General features: G+C 60.3%; 1 protein-coding gene across 1 annotated transcript; it reads right to left on the minus strand.

The window, feature by feature from the left end:
* Positions 1 to 1093: 1093 nt before the first annotated feature.
* SEMA7A (semaphorin 7A (John Milton Hagen blood group)) lies at positions 1094 to 24195 on the minus strand. Its single transcript, XM_032417688.1, has 14 exons — positions 23973 to 24195; positions 11096 to 11247; positions 10513 to 10554; positions 10060 to 10152; positions 9765 to 9849; positions 9535 to 9645; positions 8772 to 8911; positions 7983 to 8167; positions 6938 to 7046; positions 6656 to 6854; positions 3728 to 3855; positions 3380 to 3534; positions 3130 to 3191; positions 1094 to 2821 (listed from the first exon to the last, which is right to left on the minus strand). Exons 1-14 carry the CDS (start codon positions 24139 to 24141, stop codon positions 2460 to 2462), a joined length of 1992 nt encoding a protein of 663 aa, XP_032273579.1. The 5' UTR covers positions 24142 to 24195; the 3' UTR covers positions 1094 to 2459.

Raw genomic sequence — 24195 nt, forward strand, 5'->3', positions numbered from 1 at the left:
AAGCACAAGGCAGACTGACAGAGAGGGGGTGTGCCATGGTGGGGGTCATTCTAGTTCTGTGGGTGTCAGCCAGAGCCACCCAGAAGCAGGGCTCAGACTCAGAGAGGGGAACTGTCCCAAATCTGCCACGTCTCCCTTTCTAGCAGTTATTGCTCAGGACAATCTTCCACAAACCCCAAAGGGCCTGGGCCCCTACCACAGGTGAGAAAGGAACAAAGGGGAGGCAAGGCCCCAGCGAGGCCTCCAGGTTCCTTCCTCTCTGCCTCCCTCCCTCTGGGCATTCCCATTCCTGGTCCTGCCCTTGTCTGGCCCGCTACCCCTCTGAACAGCCTCCTAACTGCCCTCCCTGCCTCCCACCCCAGTTTCAGGGACCCTTCTCAGCCATCCTTCTGGGTTCTGAACACTGTGTGCTTTATCTTGGAGGGAGCTTGAGAGTTCCTAAGGCACAGATCCCACCCTGGCCCTCATCACCGCCCCTGGGGCTGAAAAGCCAAACTCGGGGGCTAGCACACAAACCTTGCACCCTGCCTGCCAGTCCCCCCCTCGCTCCAGCCATCTCCTCTGCATGCAGCCCTCACCCAGCCTCCTGCCCTGCCTGGCAGGCCAGGCTGGAGAAAGTACCTCATCCCCACTCGGGTACCACCTCCGGCAGCCCTCCAGCCTCCTGCACACACACTTTTAACACCACACATTTATCCCACCGGGTCTCCCTTCCGGAGTGGGCCCCCGGAGGGCAGGGAGGCCTGAGGCTGTTTCTAGCCTGGCCAGGCCAGGCCTCTCAGGAAAATGATGGGAGGTGGAGCCTGGAGGGTTGCGAGTGGGGGCGGGGGGGGGGGGGGGGAAAGGCCGGCTCCCGGGGGGTGAGGAGAGGACGTGGGGTGCAGAAGCTGCCTGGGTTCAGCAGCTTGGCAGGCAATGCACTGCTCAGGAGAGGTGGGTTCGGATCCCATTCCTGCCTCTCATTAGCTAGGAGCTCTACTGAGTGCTCCCTGGTCTCCAAGGACAGAGACAGTAAGTGTGCATGATGCTCACACAGGCAGGAGGTACTGGGTCCTAAACAGGAGCCCCCCACCCTCCTCCCCTGACCAGGATGGCTTTGCAGGCAAGGAGCAGGCACAGGTAAATAAATAGTTTATTTATTAGTAATATGTTACATTATTAAAGTGCATTGAGAAGAGATGCAGGGGCCAAAGCTGGAAGGCCGCCGGCCCCAGGCCCTGCCCTGGGCTGGCCAGACACAGCCAGAGAAGGGCCCAGCTCTCTGCTGAAATCCATGGACAGGGCTGGGGGCAGAGCCACGCACCTAGAGAGCTTGGCCCAGGCTGTCCCCACCGGAATTCACAGTTTAGCCTAAGTTATAACATGTCCTGAGCTGAAGGTGGGAGACTAGGAGCATGGAAGCACAGCCCCTGGGGAAGGGGGCTGAGGGGAGGGGAGGGGACCCCCCCCCCCCCCAACCCCCAATGCCAAGGGCAGAGTCCTGGAACCTCCCCCTGAGGACCCGGCTCCTCCTTCTATATGAATGTGGTGAACCTAGGGCTCAGTTTCTCCTTCATTCTCCCCTGTCTCCCTCACCCTACCCCCCTCCCATAACTGCCCCCCATACCAAGGGACTGGGACCATGTTCCCCTCAGACTGGGATCCCAGGGCAGAGCCAGCTCATGCCACTCTCCGTGAACCCATGCCTGTCCCCAGACTCTTATCCCGTCCCCGGAGCCTCAGACTGGGACCCCCCACCCCAGCCCATGTCTTCCCCAGTCCCTCCCTGTCCCACCCCACCCCCAGCATGTAGTTTTGGTATTTTCATACAGATGCAGTCAGAATTAGCTATACATGAAATAAGCCTAACATAAAAATAGAGCTTTTTCCGTCCTTCCGTCCGGAAAGCAAACATCCTTCAATAAACATGCAAGGCCGCTGCCTGTTGGGCCCCAAGGCTGGTGAGGGAGTCGCAGAAGGCAGCCCGGGGCCTACAGGAACAGCAGCCACCCCCGGCCACGGCCACGGCAGGAAGGAGGGGGAGGGGGCAGCTGGGGTATGGGGAGTCCGGAAGGACTCAGGCCTTGGCCCCAAGCTCCAAAGCTGGGGTCCCACCTTCCCTCTCCAAACCCCATTCTCTGGCCCATGGGCTCTTGGGCTGGGAACATCACTGCATTTAGTCAAGTTTGAGGAGGGGTGTTCGAAAAGTAGTCTCCAGAAGATCAAGTCTGAAGTCATCAATGCCCCAGCTTCACAGCAATGCCTTCCTCCCGTGGCCCCCAGCCCCTGTGCCCCACATGGGCCCAGCAGCCGCCCGCGGCTGGCCGTCTCCAGGCCTGGTGTCCTTCATCGGGTTATGCAGGCCCCCTGGAAGGGGCAGCGGGCAAGGAGCTCGCCGGGCCCAGCCGGCTCTGGGTGGGAGACTGTCCCGGTGCCCCTGAGGCTGCAGGAACCCGCGCCATGCCCAGCTGCAGGAGGCCCTAGTGGACCAGCAGGCCGAGAGCGAGCGTGGGCAGGACGCCCAGCCAGAGGGAGGTGGCCAGGGCCCGGGCGCGGCCCAGCAAGTGCTCGGCGGTGGCGCCGTCCTCGGGCAGTAGCTCCCAGTGCTGAGCCTCGCGGAAGTAGGAGCCCTCCTGGGCCTCGCAGCGGTAGTGGCCATACTGACGGGCTGTGAGGTTCTCGATGAACAGGATGCAGTTGGGGCTCTGGTGGCCCGGCTCGCAGCTCTGCTCCACATTCTCCTCGTGGCGCCATGAGTAGGTGGCATGACGGGACTCCATGGGGCAGCTCAGGTAGTAACGAGAGTTCCGAGCAAGGGAAACCTTCTGCAGTGGGGCTTTGTCTGGAGAGGGGTGGGGGAGGCAGCCGTGAGGAGGGGGCCGAGGGCTCCCAAGGCAGGCTGTGTTCTCCCCTGCTGACCAGGCCGCCCGGACCAATTCTTATAAATGAACACAGTGCCCCACCTCTTCCCGACTCCCCTGCCTCCCTCACCATTCCCGTCTCCACAACCAGCCCATACTGAAGGGGGCCCCCTCTGCAGGACTGTCCTGCCCCATCTGCCTGGGGCCCCCAGGACCAGGCCATGTCTCCCTCAGACAAGGCTCTACCACCCTCAGCGGACGGGGGCCCCAGCAGGGCCAAATCGGGTACCTGGTTTGGGATTGGGGCACTCTGTGTGTGGCTCTTCTGGATTAATGGACTGCAGCACTGGTCTGGAGTTGGAAGGCAGAGAGAGGCTAAGCAGAGAGGAGGCCAGGGGTCTGGCCCCTTCCCTGTCCTCACCCCCACCCAGGATCAGCAGCAGTGCCCCCCCTCCCCAGGGAAGGCGTGCAGCCCACCAACACCACCCCCACTCCTGTGTTCACCTGCTCCCAGGGACAAGGGATCCGGGCCAACGTACCCTTGGGAGCTGTAGATGGAGACACAGCGGCCCTGGTCCCAGCCGCAGTAGGGGTCTCGGGCCATGAGGCAGCCGTGGCAGCCCCCGCCATAGACCTCACACAGGTCCAGGGGCACCTGGCTCACCTCCCACTGGGAGCTCACATACAGCTTCCGCTGGAAGGAGAGCAGGACTCAGGTCAGGCCAGGGCCCACAGCCCCAACACTGCGTTCTAAGTTACCAGGCCAGCCCTGCCTTGGCAGGCCCTGGGGCCCAGGGCTCTTAAAGGACATGCAAATCACAGGCAAAGGAGCTCTGTCCTCCAGCACCGGGTAGCCCCATGGGTTGCAGCGGGGTGAGGAGGCTCACCCGCTCCGTGTCCAGCGACATGGCCTGGATGGTGGCCGGGTGGTGAAAGGGCTGGATCTCCATGATGTTGAAGACAAGGCTGCGTTCCCCTTCCTCCGACTCCACCACCTTGTGGATGATGCCCCTGTCTGTGGGCGAGGGGCAGAGGGTCAGCGGGCCCATGGGCGGGAGCTCCACCACAGCGCGGCCGGGCCGACGTGGAGGAGGGCTGGGCAGTCAGGGCTCAGGCGAGGGTCACAGGACTGGGGTGGGGCGGGGCGAGGAGAGTACGGCTGGAGGGACGTGGGAGCCTGAGGGCAACCCAGGGAGCTTCGGAGGCTGGGCCACAGAGGCCATCCCAGGAGGCCCATGGCTCCCCAAGGCCGCAGGGGCAGCTGGGGCATGAAGAACAGAACCGGCTGTCCTCAGTACTTTGTGGAGCCTCTGCGCGTTAGCCTTGTGCACTGTTTAATCCTCCACACTCTTTTTTTTTTTAGCTCACACAAAGGCAATTTATTAACAGAAAACAGTAATTTGAGGAATCCTCCACACTCTTTAAGAGGTGGTTATCATCTTCCCAATTCCGGGATGAGGAAATGAGGCTCAGAAAGGCTGAGCAATTTAGCTCAAGGTCACACAGCCGGTGACTGGAACCCAGAGACGTCAGAACCCCACCCCTCAGCTCCTTCTATGATTTCCCTGCTTCCTGGACTCTTTGGGGATGTTTGCTTTAAATAAACTTTTCATTTGGAATATTTTTAGCTTTACAGAAAAGTCGCAAAGATAGTACAGAGTTCCCGAATACCCTTCACCCAGTTTCCCCCAACGTTACTATCTTACGTAACTGTGGTACATGGTCACAATGAAGCAATTGACACTGGGACATTACTATTACCTCAACGACAGACTTTATTGGGATTTCTTGGGTTTTTCCACTAATGTCCTTTGTCTGTTCCAGGATCCAATCTAGGACTCCATATTGCATTTAATCTTCGGGGATTTTTTAATTTTTATAAAATATTTGATCTGAAAAGGACCTTAGATGCCACATAGAGATTCCCAAGGTCAGAAGCAGGCTGCCTGCCTCCAAGGCCATGCTGTCTCCATTCATACGTGTGGGGGACTAATGGGCATTCTGACCCCTGGGCCCTCCCATTCCCACCTCACCCGCTGTCCCAGTTTCTAGAATAGCCTACCTCCCTCTCCCTCCTTCCCAATTTCCCAGGGCATCACTTGCCCCCAAAAAGCAGTCAGATGATCAGATGATCACCCCCCTAGGACTTTCCTCTATGTGTCCATGATGCCCCTCTGCAGGCTCTGAGATGTGACCAGACGCTCCTTTGTCCTGACAAGCCCCCAGCCTCGCCGCTGCCTTCACACCCACACACACATGCTGCCCTCCGCCACCTCCATGGCAGCCCCGTGAGTGCCTCCCATAGCTTCTCCCAGGTGTGAGAGCCTCCCACTCTCTGCAGAGGGCTCAGAAAGTTCTATTTCTTATCTGGCCCCAATCCTTCCTGCGGCAGGCTCCAAAATGGTACCTCTCCAACGGCCCTCACGGATAAACCAGGACAACTGCCTCATCATTCAAGTGCGCTCGCCTCCCGGGTCTGTGTGAGGGGAGCCCACGGCCCCTGTCTCCTGCTCTCAGTCCTGTACTGTGTGACCCTTCCTCTCCTGCACCCCAATGCCCTGCCATCCCCCCGGCTGACCACAGCAGCTAGGACGGCCACGGCTGAGCAGAGCAAGGACAGGGGCCCATGGGTACAGCCAGGATGAATGGAGGAGTAAAGAAGTGAGGTCTCAGGACCCAGAAGCAGACCCCTTGGGGAATTCCTCTCCCGAGGCTTCCAGGAGTCAAACAACCACGAAGGTCACCATGGCCCTGAGAAAGCCACAAGGTGAAGCAATAGCAGGAAGCCACATAGCAGGGGAGGTACTGAGGGTAGGTGCCTGAGGCCCCTGGGGAGACACTGCCCTTTCTCATGGCACCACCACTCGGTCTCAAGGAAGGCCTGTGGCCCCCACCAACACTGATCTCCATGCCTGCTCCCAGGAGCCCCTTGCCCACAGCCTGGGACCAAGAAGTTGCCAAAAACTCAGCTCGGGGCTGGCTTCTCCATGGCTGGTGGCTTCCCAGAATACAGGGGTATCTCCCAGGGCATTCCCCCTAGCTTCTGGAGTCAGCAAAGCCCTGACCCCCACGCAAGCCCCCTCTGTGGTCCTCTACAAGACTCTGCAAAGGGGGACGCCCGGTTAAACGTCTGCCTTCAGCTCAGGTCATGATCTCAAGGCCCTGGGATGGAGTCCCGCATCCAGCTCCCTGCTCAGCGGGGAGCCTGCTTCTCCCTCTCCCTCTGCCGCTCCCCCTGCTTGTGCTCTCTTATGCTCTCTCTCTCTCTCAAATAAATAAATATTTTTTTAAAAAAAGACTCTGCAAAGGCTCTGCTGTCTGGAAGTCCTTCCTCACATCTCACTAAATTCTTAGCATCCCCCCATCAAATGTTTCCCCTCACCTGCATACTCCCACAGACAGGGAGAGGGTCTGATTTCCTCATGCTGCCTGGCAGAGGCCCTCGGGATACCAGTGACCCAGTCCTTCCTCCTGACTGTCCACTTTTCTTCCTACCATCTTCCCTGGGTCAGACATCGGACCAAAGCTACACCCAGCTTTGCTCAGACTTGCTACATTTCTGCCTCTGAACCCTCACGCTTGCTCTTCTCCCATCCTGGGATACCCTCTCCTCTTCCCTCTGCCCCCACCTCCTCCAAGAAGCCCTCCCAGCCTGACTCTTCCATAGCTACACATACTATCCCGGGACAGCTCTCGGTCAATCAATTCTTCCTTCCAGGTATAAAGATCCAACCAGATGTTAGTTATATTATTCTTTATGCCTTTCATATCCATTTTTACAAGGCAGGCCAGAAGATCCTGGGGTGGCCCCTCACCTGTCGTTAGGTAAAGCACGTGGAAGGTCTCCCCACGGCTGGCCTGCATGCGGTGGACAACCACTTTCTGGTAGTGGTACTTCGAGTGGAACAGTGGCGTCTTCGAAGGCCCCATGGGCTCCACCCTCTGTGCCACCTCAGGGTGACTGTCAGCCACCTGGAAGGTCTCCGTGGGGATGGACTGCCGGTCTGGGAGACACTGGGCAAGGAGGACAGGTCCAGGTTAGTGGCACGGCTGGGAGGTGGGGCTGGGGCCTGGGCCATGGTGGGGGGTCAGCTCACCTTGCCAGGCCGAGGGTTGGGAAGGCTCGTATGGTAGCCCTTGAGTGAGGAAGTACGGAAGACCTTGTCAATGTCCCCAAGTGAGTACACACAGACGGCCGAGTAGTTCCTGGGGGACACAGAGACCTCCTCAGTGCAGGGCCCGGGACCCCCACCCCCACTCACCCAGGCCAGCCCAGCACCAGACAGGGACATAACCAAGCCCCCTGGCCTATGAGCTCTGTGAGGGCAGGGACTATCCTGCGGGTCAAGCCCAGTGCCTAAGATGATCAAAACACCAAGAAAGGAAGAAGGGAGGGACAGCAGGGGGGGAGGAAGGAGGGAAAGAGGGAGGGAGGGAAGGGGGAAGGGAGAGAGGCAAGTTCAACCACATTTCTTTCTGCTGCAATCGAAAACCCCAACCTGTGTTCTGTCACAGAATCACTGAGTTCAGAGGCCAACGCTGGGGGAGAAATCCCAGTGTGTGCCTTCTAGCTGGGCGGTCCTCCCACCTCTCTGGGCCCAGCTGCAGCCTGCTGAGGCCCGAGGAGGCCAGACTCCTGTCCACTTCGTGCCAGGCTGGGTCTACCCACACAGGAGCAACAGAGCAGGGGCTTGGCCTCCGCACCCCGCCACCCAGCTCTCCCCGCACACACCCAACCAACACCTGCCTTGTTTTCGATCAACAAGAGCGATTAAGAGGCGTGAATGATCAGGAGCAGGCGGTGCTTGAGCAGGTGTGGTAGCACCCAGCACCCCAGGAGGCCTCGGCCGCCTCTCCCCGGCGCCCCGGCACCCACTCCGAGCACACCGCCGAGGGACACACGGGCACAGCTGCAGCCTTCAGCACGCACATGGCACGTGCACGCACAGCCGGTGCAGACGCACAAACATTCCAGCGCGCGCATCTCCCTGAGCCCGGACTATCCCCCACCCCAGGCCCCGCAGCAGCGCTGTCCACTCATGCCCCATGAGCCTTCTCCTCAGCAGGGCCCCAGCCTTCTGAGCCCCGCTGGCCCCGGCCCCGGCCCCGGCCCCGGCCCCGGCCCTGGCGAAGGTCACTCACCAAGGGTTGGAGAAAACGCCATAGACTCGAGTGTCCCTCCACTGGCCGTTGGGGTCGGGGAGCAGAAAGACGTCCTGCAGCCTGTTGAAGTTCTTGTTCGAGGCCACGTCACTGCACACCAGCATGGCCTTCAGGAAGGTGTTCCACTTGGACACCGACAGGGAGCTCTCGCCACCCTGGTCCCCCTGAGACGGTGAGGAGGAGAGGCCCCTCAGTCCCTGCCCCGGCTGCCAGGAACGCCGGCACCCGGGCTTCAGAGCCGGCACGGAAGCTCTGGAAGGGGCCATAACCTGCCAGGCGCCAAGGCACAGGCGCGAGGAGCTGGGGCCGGGCTCCAGCCGCAGGCCTGGCTGATCCAGGACGCAGGGCCAGCAGTGCGGACCCGCAGGCTCCGGGTGCCAGGTCCCCAGAGAGCAGACCAGCTCAGACCACGCGTACACGCTCACACACGTGCCACAGATGCACATCCCAGCACCTTCAGTCAGGTGAAACGAACACATGTAAACGCACTTCCACGCTCACGAACACACTCGAACACGTCCCACATGAAATCACACCTGTGCACACCGCCACGCATGCACCCGAGCCCCACCACCTTCGCCCACTCGCAGACGCACAGGCCTTCCTGGGCACACACATTTGCTCCCACAATCCCACACCCGGACTCACACATCTCACATGCTCCTGCATGCAAACACGTATGACACCTGACCCAAGTGTGTTTTCACACATTGCTCACTCCTGCACGGGCACGGACACACGCTCTTGCCCACTCAGCCACCCACTCACCCTGCACAGCTGGGCCACGCGGGACACGTTGAGAGGGGCCTCGGGGTTCTTGTCAGGATTGTCCTCCCGGAAGAAGTAGTAGATCTTGTCATCATAGGCCTGGTCTTGGTGCACAATGGTAGCCTTGATGAACTGGGGGTCTGCCAGAGACACAGGCAAATGGGTGTGAGGCTGGGAGTCTGCTCAGAGGACCCACCCTTTGTGCAACCACCCTGTGTGCACCCACTCTGCGTGCATGTGAGCACACACCCTACCCCCCGAGTCTCTACAAACCCAGGGCAAATCGGACCTAGAAAAAAACTCAAGAACATCAGGTCCAATAGCCCAAGGGGCCTGAGTCTGCACCCCCACCCCACACCTGTTTTGCCCTCTCCTACAAAGATGTCATCGGCCCAAGAGCAATGACTTCATGCCTGGGGACTGGGGGGAGGTCCCTGGGGGCCCCTATGTCACCTCTGCCTAATTGGCAGAGCCCTAATGAGGAGGGAGGAGGCATTGCCCCCACATGAGTTCAGCAGAGGGATACGCTCTGGCTCTCGGGGAGCCCCCGCTGGGTCTGCAGCTTCCTCCGTTTTCCTCCCCGAGTGTACAGGCCCCTCCCCCCCACCGGCATGCTGTTGTCTTTGTTGTTCCCCTGCTCCCTTACAGGTCAGCCTCCTCGTTTCTTGAGTTGGCTGTGGCCCCAGCGGCCCTCGGGGAGCCCTCCCAGGGAAGAGGAGGACCCCACCCACCGCCCCTCCGGCCCAGCCGGAGCCTGATTTACTCTGCATGACGGTATCACTGGTGTACAGCTCGATCTCGCCCTGGATGCGGCGGAACCGGGGGATCTTCCCGTTGTATTCCTGCTTCCGGATTGTGGAGTACACCTCGTCCCCTGGGCATGGGGGGAGGGCCATGGGTAAGGGCAGACAGCTCCTGGAAGTCCCTCCTCCACGCCTGGGCCACCGGACACGGAGCTGACCGCCCTCCCCCAGCCCAAGGCAGCAGCCCTACCGTCAAACAGAACCAGCGAGTTCTCATCCGGGCTGAAGGGGGCATAGCCTCTCCTCTCGCCAAGCGACTCCACGGTGCCATTCACCTGGGGGACACCAAGGAGGGTCAGACAGCCATGTGACGCCATGGCCACTGCCTCCCATGGGTGCCAGCTTCCCAGCCAGGGTCCCCCTCTTTCCAGGGATTCTATACAAGGTGAGGCCAGCCTCAGAGCCCCCCCAGCTCCTTCCCACCATGGAGAAGCCCACCCAGACAAGACTGCGCTGACCAGGTCCACGGGGAGGGGCCCTCTCACCAGGCTCCAGCAGCTGGGGCGCCGAGCATTGGTGCCGCAGATGAGCAGCCCCTCACCCTGCCTCTCCAAAAGCGTGATGTAGTTCTCGCAGTCCTGCCAGGGAGAAGGGGAAAGAGACAGGTTGGCTGGAGGCCCCGGCAGGCCTAGCACTAGGACCCTCGGTCTTGGGGAAGGAGGCATCAGAAGTCTGAGTATAGGAGGTACCTTCCAAAAGGAGAGCCCAGAGGGGGTGCCGCTCACTCCAACCCCCCAAGAACAGAGTAGGGCAGAGAGGCCTTGGAGAAGGACCATGTCTCCCCCTCAGAACTGGGAATCCTGAGGCAAGGTTACCTCTCTCCTCCCAGACTATGGCTCCCAAGACAGGTCCATGCCTCCTTCCTCAGACTCTCAGGGACTCCCTTCCCTCTTCCAAGGGAGTCAGCCTCCCGTCTGTATTACCTGGGCCCCACTCACCCGCTTGTCCAGGCAGGACCCCTTCGTGGAGCCAATGTTCACCTGGGGGGAGGGGAGAGCATTAGTCCACTCTGGCAAGGCGAGATGCCTCTAAGTACTTTCCATGCATCCTCAGGATGAGCTCATTTTATAGATGAGGGCTCGGAGAGGCTGAGTGATTTACCCAAGATCACAGGCTGTTTGGCCTGATACCCAGAGCCGAAGCCCAGAGCCAGCCCAGAAATCTCAGAGGACGGGGGCCATGGGGTCCTGGAGCCCAGCTTCCTGTCGGGGTCCCCTGCAGCAGCACTACCCACTTGGCCTGGGGGACTAGCTCTAGGCCTTTCTCCATGCCGCCCCAACACCCATGCCGATCTGGACTATCTTTAGGGAGCCTCTCCCAGGGACTATATTATGGGATATAATTATATTATGGGATATAATAGGGAGTAGACCAATTTAGGAAGAGCGCTAACTCCCATGGATTCCCTGAGACCCCAGAGGGGAGATAAGGAGAGAAATGGGGGGAGGAAGGAGAGAGGGAGGGGCTCAGCTCTGTTCCTGGGGCCAGCAGAAAGATCCAGGCAGAGGGGTCTAGGCTCACCGTGCGCACGGAGGCATTCTTGCCCTCGGGGAAGTCGAAGAGATAGACCTTGCCACGTCCACCCACCCACACGGAGGAGCTGCCGGGCTCGTGGAAAAGCACCGTGTGAGGCTCTGCCAGGCCGAAGTCAACCCAGTCCTGTCCTGCGCGGCCTGAGGAGGAGGCAATTGGCAGAAACGTTGAGGCTCAGCCCTGGGCAGGAAGAACCTACCCACCCCCCTAGGCATATCAGCACCTGCCTGACAACTAGTGTTTGGGGTCTGGACTAGGGCAGTACCAGGACTCAGAGCCATGAGTGGGAGAAGTGAAGGGTCCCCTGCTGGGGTCCAGCAACCAGCTGTCCTTGGCCCAGAGCCATGACCCCTATCCTACAATATGTGTAACCTCTGGATGAGGGCAGGATTTAGGGGCCCCCCTGGAGAAAACAGAACCGTCCACCCCCACCCAACATCCACACACACACAGACACACCGCACAGTCTGCTACTCCTAAGAAGCTGGGCTCAGCCTTCGGGACTCGACCAGGGCTCCCTGGCTTTGGTCTGTGAGGCTCACCACTGCCAGGACAGAGCCAGCGGCCAGCTCTGTCTCCCGCGGGTAGCAGGGCCTCGATGCAGCCCACTTAGAGTCAAGGTTCCCAGGGATCGCTTTGGTCAGAACGCCCACCCCTCCTTTGGGAAGCCCTCTCCAACCCCTCCTGGTCCACCCAGCCCCTTAGTGAGCAGGCCAGCTTAGATCAGAGCTAGAAAGGATTCTGAGTATCCACTCCTCCCCATTTTTACAGATGGGAAAATGGAAGTCCAGAAGGAGGTGGCAGCCCAAGGTCACAGGGTCAGTAGCAGGCGCCGAATGACATCCCATGCCGCAGCCCCCCAGCTGCACCCGGTGGCCTGGCCTGCTCTGGGCTGGTTTCACAGGGTGCCGGCTGGCCCCGGCGGGGGAAGATCAGCCCTCCCTCCGCAGCAGCTCTGGGACAGGGAGCCCTTCACAAGCACAGCACGGACCTTTAAGCAGAAGGGCTGACCAGGGCAATTTTGCCCAAAAAAGAAACAGTCTGTAGCCACTACCTCAGGGAGAAGATATCTCATCTCCGGTGACATTGCCGAGGTCGGCCCGGTTGCAGGACTAAATTACAGAGATGGGATGGCTTGTGGCTGGGCCCCCCCCGCAAGCAGCCCCAGCTAGCGTCTTCCACCCCTGACCAGCTTGGGGCTCACCCCAGAATTCGGCCCGACCACTGTTTATTCAGCTGCAGGGAGTTTGGGGGCAGCCAGCTCCCCAGGGACACTGAAGCAGGACACAGCCCAGCCCACTCGGAAGAGGGCTGCCATTTCCTCACGTCTGCCCCGGGCCCTCTCCGGCCATCTGAGCCATGCCTACTGGTTCTGCATTCAACGGGGGCGCACCTTGTGACCCGCAGCCACCTTCCCTTCCCATAGGCTACAGCCCCACACAGTCTTGGAAGTGGGATATTCTCAGTCTTCACTGCCACTGTGGCTTGGCTCACAGCACAGAGGCCAAAACTCAGGGCCCCCGGGGACACGCTAGCCCAAGGTCACGCTAGGAGGGAAGGCAGACTGGCTCACAGGATCGGTGCTCGGAGATGCCAGCCACAGAGAAGTGCTGAGCTCACTGCCCTCGGGTTCCCCTGGCTCTCCTGGAGCGCTCCACACACAGCCTGGGCAGCTCGGCGTGTCATGCCTCACTGTCCCGCAGGCTCACCCCCTCAGCCCCAGCTGCGCAGGCCAGTGCTGAGAGCCCAGCTCTGCCCTGGGCTGGGGGTGGGGGCTGCTGGCCAAGGCTCGGGCACTGCATGGCTGGCAGGTCTCGGGGCCCGGGCTCCCCCGCCTTTCCAGGTGGGGTGCCCGGCTCCCCTTTCACTGGCAGCCAGCCAGAGATCCAGAGAGTCTGCAGCTGCTCCCCCTTCCACTCTCCTAGCCAGCCATGGCCAGGAAAGCCTGCATGTCTGCATCTGGAGATGGGCTGGGGCCTGAGAGTTGAAGCCCCCAGAAGCCTACCCCTCAAGGCCAACCACAGCTCTGGTAGCGGGGAAAGAGGCACCAGAGTGGGCCCCGGGGACAGCTCCTGTCTGGGGGTGGCAGTCCTGCCCTGGGGAGTCAAGCCTGATGGGAGACATACGGCCTGGCCCTGGAGAGCCAGGTGTGTGGAGGAGATCGGCCCTACGCTGAAATCCAGACAGTGAGACAGCCACCCGGAAGCAAGCCTCCCCGAATCGCATGCAGGACTGTCCCGGGGCAGAACTCAGGGCTGCTCACAAAGGATCTTTGAGGACACAAAGGGAGGGCGGGTGAGGGCTGCCCGCAGCTGGGGTGCAGTGTGGCAGGCTACCACACCGGGCCCAGGACGGTCCCGCACAGATCTGCAGGCATGAGTCCCATGCCCTTCAAATCCTGGCTACAGCAGCCAGGGGTGGGTTAAGCAGGAACTGTTCGCCCCATTTTGCAGAAGAACAAACAGGGGCCAGGAAGCATCGCCTCCCTTGACCCCCAGGCTCCCGCCCCTCCCCACTCTGCGCCTGATGATGTGTATGGGAAGGACGGCACCAGCTCAGCCCCAGGACCAGGCCTTGGCCCATTCTCCACCCCAACCCCAGCCTGGCTCCCGAACTGCCCAAGGCCCTCAAAGGGCCTGATTGTGCCGGGGAAGTGTCTGAGCGGCAGCAGCTAGATGAATATGTGAAAGGAAGCTTTGTTCAGGTTGCAGGAGCGGGGGCTGGGGGGCTCAGGGGCAGGAGGGCTGCCTGGAAGTGAAGGCAGCACCAAGCCTTCACAGCCAGGCCCCGTGTCCCCGTGGCACCATCACAAAGAGCTGGGTCAGGGAGGGGGCGGCCTTCAAGGCTCTGCCCATGCCGGGGCTGAGCAAGGCCAGAGCTTGCCCCTAAAAAAGCCCAGGCGGGTGAGCAAGTGTCACCTCCTTAAATGCGTCTTTTTGCTTCCCAGTGAATCCAAAGGGCTGGGGAAGGCGGATCAAAGCCAGATGGGTCAGGAACAGGCAGGAAAAGAATACCAGACAAGGGCAAGAGCTGAGCCAAGGTGGGGAGGCTGACTGAATGGGGAGTACCTAGACCTAACGGCCCTGAGCGGGATGGGGTGGGGAGCCCAAGGATACTGCCCATCAGTCTGCAGTGCTGCCCCCCCCTTCCCTCCAGGCAGGGCTAGGATGGAGAGAGCCTCCCCTCCTCCAGCATGCCCCCTGCTCTCCCTGCCTGACCAGCCCCCTCTGCTTCCCATCCTGGATGTCTAAAAGGAGCACCGTCTGGCACCGGGTCTCCCCCCTCACTCCCCAGCCTGACGCATTAGCGGCTGACTAAGTGGTAGCTAAAAGCTCCCAGAATAACCAGGGGTTCGGGCAGGGGAGGGGGCTAGGGGCCCACAGGGAGGGCATGGCCCCAAAGGTGGGCCAAGCCACAAGACCCCCACCCCCACCCCCATGCGATTCTGAGCCAACCCTTGCTCCTTCTGGACCGGGAAAGAGCACACTCAGGCTGCCCTGTGCCCAGCCGGATTCCATGGCCTCAGCCTCCTCGTGGGGGCAGGAGCTGCAGGGCCCGGCCCCAGCCAGAGAGGAGGGTCAAGAAGATGGCTGGGTGTGGGAGGCAAGATGCCACTGGAAAGAATCAGACCTGATTGCTCTCATGGCCACCACCCTCCCACCACCGTCCCAGTGGCCTAACAGCTGGAGCGAGTCTGGACCTCCATAGGGTGGGTTTTCCTAAAGCAGGCTGGCCTGGAGGGGTATCGTTCCTCCTCTCCTTCACTCTGGGTGCTGTCACCGTCGGGTCCCCACTGTCCCCACATCCTTGTTGCTAATGAAAGAGGGGGGCAGCCCAAGAGGAGGGTGGGAGTAGAGGATGGAACGTAGGGGATGATGTTGTCCTTGAAGGCAGCAACAAGGGACAGGGCCGGCAGTCTGGCCCAGGCAGGGACAGCCTTCCAACCTGACCCACTGACCCGACAGGCCTTGAATGCTAACCTCAAGGAGCCCTTTGAAAGTGGGCATTGAGGCAGGCTCTAAGAATGGTAGGAATGTGGGCACCCAGCAGGGAATGCCTGAGTCAGGCAGCCAGGGAGGCCAAGGCACCGGGCAGGAGCCAGGCCAACCTCAGATTGGGGACTCAGCCACATTCTCCCACCCTGCACCCCACCCTGCATTGCCAGGCCCACCGCACACCCTCTCCTACCCCACACACCTGGCTGAGAAAGAGGAGGGAGGGCCCATGTGTGACCCAGGAATGAGGGTGCAGCCTCTCCGCCCTTTACAACCCATACCCCAGAGGTCAAGTTGGAAAGGAAAGGATCTGAACACTCACGAAGCCCAGACGGGCTGCGCCACTGGCCCAAAGAAGCAGAAGCAGGGCCGGGCCACAGCGCAGGGCTTCTGGGCCCCATCACCAGCTCCAGCCCTCCAGGACCACATCCCCGAGCTCCTTGAGAGCCTCTTGCTTTACAAAACACTGTATATTGCTTCTCTCTACTTCCCTGGGTCATCTCCTACTCCCCATCCTTCCTTCCCTTGTCTACTAGGTGAAAACTTGCTGGGCTGAAGGGACACATCCTCCTACCCACCAAGGTCAGCTATGGGTGGGAGGGCAGCATGCCTCACATGTGGGCTCAGCCCTGGCTCCAAGAAAGCCTGTGCCCGCTTTGGCAGCCAGGTGGCTGGTTGGTTGTGACCAGGGCCTTCCCCAGGTTTAGTTTCCTTCTCTGAATTGAAGGGCCTGGTATCTGCTAAGGTCTAAGTTTTACGACCCAACCGTGGTTCTTAGGACAAATCACAGTGTTGAGTTCATGGGTCGTTTGGGGGAAGTGTGGGATTATGAGTCCTGGAAAAGTCACAGACAGCTTTTTGAATGGAGGTGGGGGCAGCAGAAGAAGCCAACATCCCCCTCTGCCTCCGTCAACTAGCCTGCAAATTCCCCAACCACCCTGCAAAGAAGGCAGGACAAGTGTCTGTACCCCATTTGATAGACAGGAAGACTCAGGCCTCTCCAAGTCAGCAAGGGTTGTATGCTCTCTGCACTGGGCCACTGCGCTCAAATGACCAGAAGCCTGGCTCGGGGGAGGGGGGGGGACCAGAGGGGACAAAGGCTGTGGGGGAAGGGGCAGTGTGGACGGCAAGCTGTGAGCCAGACTCAGGGGACTCAAGGCGGGAAGGCTCTCCTCCCGAGGCCCACATGGAGCAGGGAGGAGGTTCCAAGGCCAAGGGAAAGCAGGAAACCCAGGATGGACAGCATGTCCTGCCCACCTTCCGCCTGTTCTTCAGCCTGGCCCCAGAGTGAGGTCAAGGTCAACGGGTAGCTCCTTCAAAGGAGTGGATGGGCACAGGGGCAGGGCCTGCCCTTGGGCGCAGAGCCAGGGCAGAGGTGGGGGAGAGGGCAGAGGATGGCTACACCAACCGAGTGGAGGAACAGAAGGCTCCCCCGCGGGGAGGGTGGGGGTAGGCAAGGGCAGCCCGCCAGCACAGCCGGTGAGGGAGAGCGGGAGGGGCCGTCTCCCCAGAAATCAGAGATGCCGAAGGGGGAGATCAACAGCAATGGCGACAGTGACATCCCTCCCGCCTCACCCTTCCCCTGCACTTACTATGTGCCAGGCTCTAGTCTAAGTGATTTTTAGATACATTAACTCACTTAATGATCGCTGAACTCTTCTAAGGTGGGTTCTCTTATTACCCGCATTCTACAGTGAGGGTAGCAAGACACAGAGGACTCGAGGAACTTGCCCAGGATCACACAGCTATTAAGTGGTGGAGTGGAGGTTGAGACTCAGGCAGATTGAGTCTGGAATCTGTGCTTATAGCACTGCGCTCTGCAGAAGGGCCCCCGGAAGCTTCCAAGCCAGTGCCTCCCACACAAAAGAGAAGACTGGGGACCAGAGAGAGTGGAGCCTGGCCAGAGGCCTCGTGGCACAGGAAGCCCTGATCTCTATCCACGACACCCTAAAGAGAGTGTGTGGAAGTGAGCGTGGGTTGCAGGCCTGAGGCATGAGGAGTGGGGGGGAGGGGGGGAGGGATCTGGGGGTGCAGCACAGCACTGAGTGCTGACCGGCATGACTAATTAGGAAGACAAATCTCTTGAGATCTCTGTCCAAAATAGAAGACACTGTGCGGCCTGGGGTAGACCACAGTGAAGGGCAGGATACACTCATGAACCCTTCTTTACTATCTGCCCAGCCACGTTCCTACCCAACCAGCAACTGCCAGGAACACTCGCCTCCACCCTTGACTCAAGAAGCCACCATGGCTCCCAAATGCCTATCCCAGCAGGGCCCTCCCCCTCTACCTGGCAGACCTGGCAGTCAAGGCCCATCTCTGCTCCTCTCTGCCACGGCTCTTGCCCTCCTCCGCACCTTTGCTTGTGCTCTCCTTTCCCTTGATTGCCCTTTCCCCTTCTGTCTGTGCACATGGTCTTATCTGTCCTTGAACACCTGGCCTCCACCGTCCTGGCTTTAGGAAGCGTTCCCGACTGCTCCAGCCCTCACTGTTCCATCCTCCCTCTGACCTTGTGCTGCGCACCATCTGGCACACACATCTTCTCTCAGATCACACTGTCTGATGCGACTTTGCCCGGACTGTAGGGTCCTCAAGGTGAAGGCCAGGCCTCCTCTCATTCCATGGGCCCTGCCAAGCCAAGGCTAATGTTGGGCAAGTAAGGACAGCTCAGATAGTAGGGAGGGGCGGGCGGGGGCAGTAGGGTAAACTGCCATGCCAGAGGCTCGACATCTTGGAACAGGTTCCTGGGCTACTGACAGGGTACCGAGTTTATCACGGTCACCTTCCTTCCTCACTAGGCTGGGCTAGAGCCCTGGGACCAGAAGATAAACAGCATGAGTGGTTCTCCATTCCCCACCCTGCCCCCACCCCATGCACCTGCCCTTCGCTCTTGCCTGGCTCTTCCCCTCCCCAGGATGGTTGTGCCACCCCACAACGACCTGTCACAGTCCTTGGCTATACCTACAGGTTCCGGGTCTCCCGGGTGCCCTCCCTAACCAGACAGCAGGCCCACCTCGCCAGGCCCCTGTGTGCTCTCCAAGGGCAAACCTAGGCCTTCTCCTGCTCTCTCCCCTAGAGTTGTTGAACATGGACGGACCCAGGCATGGGGGCAGCTGCTGGCTGCCCTCCCCAATGAGAGCTGCCCCTGACGGTCTTAGCTCAGAGCCCGAGCCCCTGACTGGAAGCAAGGGGTGCAGGAGGCAGGGTAGGATCAGCCTAATCCCAGGCTGCCGTGACGGTTAAACCCAGATTAGCCCAAGCCGTGACACAGATCAACCTGCCCTCAAGACCTGAGGCCCAGCTGCCCTGAGGAAAAGACCAGAAGAGGCACATCGAGCTGGCCCAATCTAAGGTCCCGAAGGGAGGATGGTCATTGCCGGGGGGGTTCCTGGGAGCAGACAGCACTGGCGCAGGAAGAATCTGGGTTCAGCTGAGCTGACCAAGAAGGAAGGGGCTCAGTGAGCCCCAAGCCTGGGGAAGGAGCATGTAGGCAGACAGACAGGTGGAGGGAGGCCAATAGCTGAGGCCAAGAGCAGGCTTGGACAGAAGATACAGCCCTGGTCCCAGCTCTGCCTGTGTCATTGGGTGACCTTGGGCCAGTCCCTGTCATCTCTGGCCTCAGTTTCCCCATCCGTGGAATATGTGGTTGGCCCAGCTGATCTCTGACATTTGTCTTCTGACGCCTCAAGCTCTGCCCCCATTAGGCTGTGGGCTGGAGTCATCCAAGGTTTCCTGGAGGAAGTGAGACAGAAATGGCAGAAAGGAGAAGGGTGATGGGGGTGACAACCAGCAGGGCAGCAGCCCCAAGGCAGGAAAACACAGGTGAAGACAGATGTATGGGAAATAAGGTGGGTGCAGGGCCTGGCCACCACGCAGCACTGGGGAGGGCGGTAACTCTGTCACTGCATGTTCTAGGTGAACCGTGCTACACAGGGACGTGGAGGGATAGACGGGTGGCAAGGGGACAGATCTCCCGGTCCCTTGTGGCCTGGGCTAGCTAGGGGAGGGGAAGCGCATATTCTCTGACAGGCGGCCCAATAAGGGACCACCATCCTCCAGGCTCTAGGAGGACCCCTTCCTCCCCTCCCCCCCCCCCGGGAGGGAGGAGGCTTCTGGGGGCAGACAGGCCTGGCCAAAAAAGGAAATTAAGAGAAACGGAAGCTTTCTGGCCCCAAAGTTACCAACCGGAGTAGAGGAAGTACGGTCATCTCTTGTGACATAGCCAGACGCCGTGTGGTAGCTGTAATGAGGGACACGGGGCTGGGGGCGGAGGACAGGACGTCAACTGGGACCTCAGCTGTCAACTTCAGGATGACCCACTCCCACCACTGCCCCCCTGCAGGCTACTGACCTCTTCCCCTGCTCTGAGCCTCGGCTTACCACCTACACGTTAGGGGCCCTGGCCTGGCCCTTCACAAAGAAGGGTGCCCAGTTCTCCCTGTTTCTCCTGAGGGATGGAATGGGAGAGGGGTGCACAGCTTACACAAGCATGCCAACCTCCTGCCCTCACCTGCAGGCAACTCCCCCCATGCTGCGTAGCCCAAGGAGTGATCTACACCACCCCCCACCCCCACCTCCCTACCCCCCCAACTCCCCCCCCAAGGAGGTGAAGGTTCCTGAAAGGGGAAGCTGGTCACAGGAAGGGCATTTGCCCCTCCCCCATCAGCAGGGCCTAGATGGTGCCGGTGGAAACTCTTCCCCACCACGGAGAGCCTCTGCTGAGATATAGGCTGCCTCATCTGGAGAAGCCCGCAGTCAGGAGTTAGGCAGAAAGCTCCGGTCTCCCCAAACCCAGCCCTGGCTTCCCATCAAGGAGCTATGACACTCCAAAGGCCTCTCCTGCCAGCCATGGTCCTTCCTCCCACTGGCTGTGTAAGGTCAAGTGGCCCAACTCAGATGTCCCCTCCTGCAAGAAACCTTTCTGGAGCCCCCAAGCCCTGGCTAACTCAATGTCTCCTTCCTGGGGGCACCCACTCAGCTCCTCTCCTCTCCCTGGTCCTAGTTGCAAGTTTTGGGGTCTGAAATCCTGTCACACCAGGTACCTCCTCCTATCCCTCCCCTCCCCAGCCAGCTTCTACTCCTCCTGCCATCCCAACTTACCACCTCTTCCAGGAAGCCCTCCCTGATTGGGCAGACTGGGTTAGGTACCTCTTCAACCCCCATAGCTGCCCTCTGTTACAGGTCCTGCCTCGTTTTATTGTAACGGAAGGTTGACCTGCCTGTCTGTCTCCCCATCTACACTGAGAAGTCTCATCCCTGGGTCCCCAAGCCCTGCCCTGGGACCAATACAATGTTGGCCCCAGCAAATGTCAAATGTCAAACACGCTAAATTACTATGTCACCTTTGAGACTACAAACTAAATGAACCACTTCCTCCAGCTGATCTCAGCCTTCAGCTCATGAGACAAAAAGATAGGAAAGAACACAAAACTCGAGGATTTCCCCTGACATCCCAGGTTTCAATTTCTCCTCAGTGCTAAGGTTTGAACCGGCCACCACAGCCTCTGCCCATCCCAGAGAGGCAGGAATCCCAGGGAATCCATGCTCTGATAAGTATAAGCTCCCCCCTCCACCCACTTTGGGCATCTGAGGAAACTAAGCCTCAGAAAAAGGCAAGTACCCGTCCAGAGTCACACAGAAAATCAGGTCAGAGCTAGGACGAGAGCCAGGCTCCTGACCTCTGCTCTCTTTTCCCCACACTGTGGATGTCTTAGGCCTATGCCCGCATCCACCGCACCCCAGCCTGCTCTCAGAATCTTCACTATCCAGGACGGAGGGGCCACACACAGCTTGGCCAGACACTCCCGGTGACGTCACCGAGTAGCTCTCCCAGCTCAGGAAACCCCCTCTCTCCTCCTGGGAATTGCCCCCCCTCCCTGGTTCTGCAGGGGGAGTTCACCTTGAAGGTGATGAGCACATCTAAGTCCCCAAGGAGGCAAGGATTTCCACTGGAAATGCTGATGCTTGGGGAGCCCCAGCTGTGACCTCATCCCCTGGTGGAAATGACAACAAGCCCCTGCCCTGGGGAGTCGCCCCATAATGGTTCCCCCAGCAGCCACCAAGTCAACAACAACATCCTGTTGTTTAATTGGACAAAAGAGAGCTCAGAACCAGCTGGGCAGGTAGAGACTGGAGCCTGGGCTGTTTCTCGCTGTGGACATGCTAGCTCACCTCTGATCTTGGATGGAGGTCAGGACCTTCCTGGGCTTCTCCATCTCCTCCAAGCAGGGATGGAATGAGAGAGGGGTGCACAGCTTACACAAGCATGCCAACCTCCTGCCCTCACCTGCAGTCCCTGCTGGCGGGGAGGTCAGGCCCACACTCTGCATCCGTGACTGGTCCATGTGTCACTGACGCCCTCAGAGGACAATCTCCAGAGCCCTTCCTGATCTGGCAAGCTCGGAGGGTCAGAGACAGGTGCAGAGTTCAAGGGCACCCAGCAGGTCAGTGTTGACACATCCGTCTCTCTCCGGCCAGGCCTTCATCGGGCTGGAGAGGCATCAGGCTGGGAATCTCCCAGAACTCTGGTTGAATTTTTCCCTGAAGCTTAGGAGTCTAAGCAACACCAAATAAACAACAGAGAAGAACCCTCCATACCTATTCCAGTCCCCACACCTGTCCTGGCTGAAAACTAAAACCCCAGTCTATGCCTCATAGAAAAGTAGCTTCAGAAACACCATTATCTTTGGTCTAGTCATTGGTGGAGGCCCACCCTCCCAGCACCCACCCCCTGGAAGACAGGGACCTAGGTCTACAGCAAGGCTGGAGGGGCCTCTTCTCAGCCTACTCCCCGATTTGGCCCGCCCAAGCCCATTCCTGTCCGACGGCCATGTGTCACCTCACAGGAAACAGGAGGCACCTGTCAGCCAGGCATACCGTCACCAGCTGGTGGTCCTGGGGGAGAGGCTGATGGCAGGGTCTGTCTGGCCAGTGGGGCGCCTGGCACTGGCGAAGATGAGCCAAGACTGCCTCTGGACAAGATAGGTGAGGGGGTGGCAGATCCCAGTAGGGATCAATAGTGCATTACCCGCAGAGGGCACGGCCAGTGCGGCCCAGTGCGGCACAGTCGCGAACTGCGTGCAGTGGAAAGAAGAGCTGGAGCTGGGTTGGGAGCTTTGAAAGTGGGTAAGAGGACTGAAAGCATCTTTAAATAGCCCCAGGGTGAGGACTAAGTGCCCTGGATGTGGAGGTTCACATTAAGTGCTAACAACTGGCTGTGCATTAAGTATGGGGGGGGAAGGGGTCTTAGGACGACTTGGGGGTAGGGGCAAGCAGAGCCGTATGCAAGGGGTTTGGTGCAGGGGGAGATTCCAGAACACTCAGATATGGCCATGAGTCCTCTTCAGAGTGCCCAAATGCTGTGCTATCCAGGACAGCCAAGGGGACTGAGGCAAAGCAAAGATACTGGGAATGCAGAGAAAGCCTGGGCTGGAGCTGGTATGAGTGAGGACTGTGCAGGTGTCCAGCACGAAGAGACGACCAGAGGTCCAGCTTCCTACTCTACTCCCACCAGGAATACCTCTGGCTGGGTAGCAGAGCTCGCCCCCAAAGTCCCTCCTTTATGGCCAAAAAACTGCCTAAATCCTTCTCCCCTCCCTAACTCAGAACTAGCTCTGGTCCTGTGCCAGATCAGAGCCCCCAGTCTGCACTGTGAGCGCACATGCTGCAGAGTGACCTTGGGCAAGTCACATTCATTCCCTCTGCTGCAGCTGCAGATCGGGCCACTCGTTTTGTGTGGGATTTTTTTTTTTTTCGATCTCTGCTAAGAATACCTGCCCCAGATAATGCTCAGGCTCTGGCAATTCCTGCAAACCGCCGCAGGCATCAAAGGCTCCCAGCAGGGCCAGATCAGACCAGTCCCCCAACCCCCACCGCGAGTCCACCACCACCACAGGGGGGCCGCAGTGCCGCCGAATTTGGGGGACAGAGCCCTGTCGGTCTAGGGGCGGGGAAGCATGTGTGTGCAATGCAGGGGAGAGGAGCTCAGCCCCTCGCGGCAGAAAGCCTCAAATCCCACCTAGCCCGCTTTCTGACCCATTGTACAGGGGTCTAAAGTGAGGCGCCCTTGGGGGAGACTCTGGTCCCCCAGGTTCACAAATCCATCGCGGCCTAAAAGCTGCACTCCCACCCCAGATCCGCCGCCTGGGGGTCCCAACGACCATGCCCCACCCAACGGGCATGCCCCCCACGCTGGCGCCGATTCCTGGTGACAACTGCCACGTGCGGACAAGGGGGGAGCGGCCGGTCCCGGCATTGCAGAGGCAGCGCCCGGGTGCCCCAAGCCTCCGCACCGCACTGTGGCCCGGCTCGCCACAGGGTGCCCACCCCTTTACCCGGCCCGCGCTCCGGGCCGGGGCGGGGGCGGGGGCAGGCAGCGGGGTCTTTGTTCCCGCAGCCGGAGCGCAGCGGCGGCGGCAAGGGGTGCGCGCCTCCCTTTGCCGGCCCAGCCTGCGCCCCGCGCGACAGCGGAGCCCGCCGCTCAAGAAGAGGAGACCTGGGTGGGGGGTCCCGGCCGAAGAAAGGGTCCTGTACCGAGGTCCTGGCGCTGAAGGGCCGAGAACGGCCCTCCTCCGCCGAGAGAGGGGCCCTCTCCCTCCCCTGCGCCCCGGCGCTGCGGTTCCCGGCTGGGGGCGGACTTGGAGCGACTTAGCCGGGGCTCCGGCCCCAGCCGCTCGCTCACCGCGGCGTTACAGCCCGCTCCGGCGTGCCAGCGCGCACACTCACACGCTCACCCAGACCCACACGCTCCCCGCGGGGACAGCCCGGGACCCGCAGAGGCGCGCACGCACTCCCTCCGGGGCCCGCACACTCCGCACCAGCGCGGCGCGGCGTCCGATCCCGCGCCCCACCGGCCGCGCGGCGCCGCCTACCTTTCCAGACGGCGGAGATGCGGGGTCCGTTCTTGGGGTGGCCTTGGGTGGCGGCGGCCGTCCACAGCAGCAGCAGCAGCCGCAGCGGGAGCCGGGACCGAGCCAGCGGCCCGGGGACGCGGGCGCGCTGGGCGCCAAGGGAGGCGCATCCGGGCGGAGGCGGTGTCATCCCGCAGCCCGGGAGCGACAGCGGCGAGCAGCCTAGACTGAGCCAGCGCCCCAC

This window comes from Phoca vitulina, unplaced genomic scaffold (genome assembly GCF_004348235.1).
Source record: "Phoca vitulina isolate PV1807 unplaced genomic scaffold, GSC_HSeal_1.0 scaffold20, whole genome shotgun sequence".
In the NCBI taxonomy this organism is placed as follows: Eukaryota; Metazoa; Chordata; class Mammalia; order Carnivora; family Phocidae; genus Phoca; species Phoca vitulina.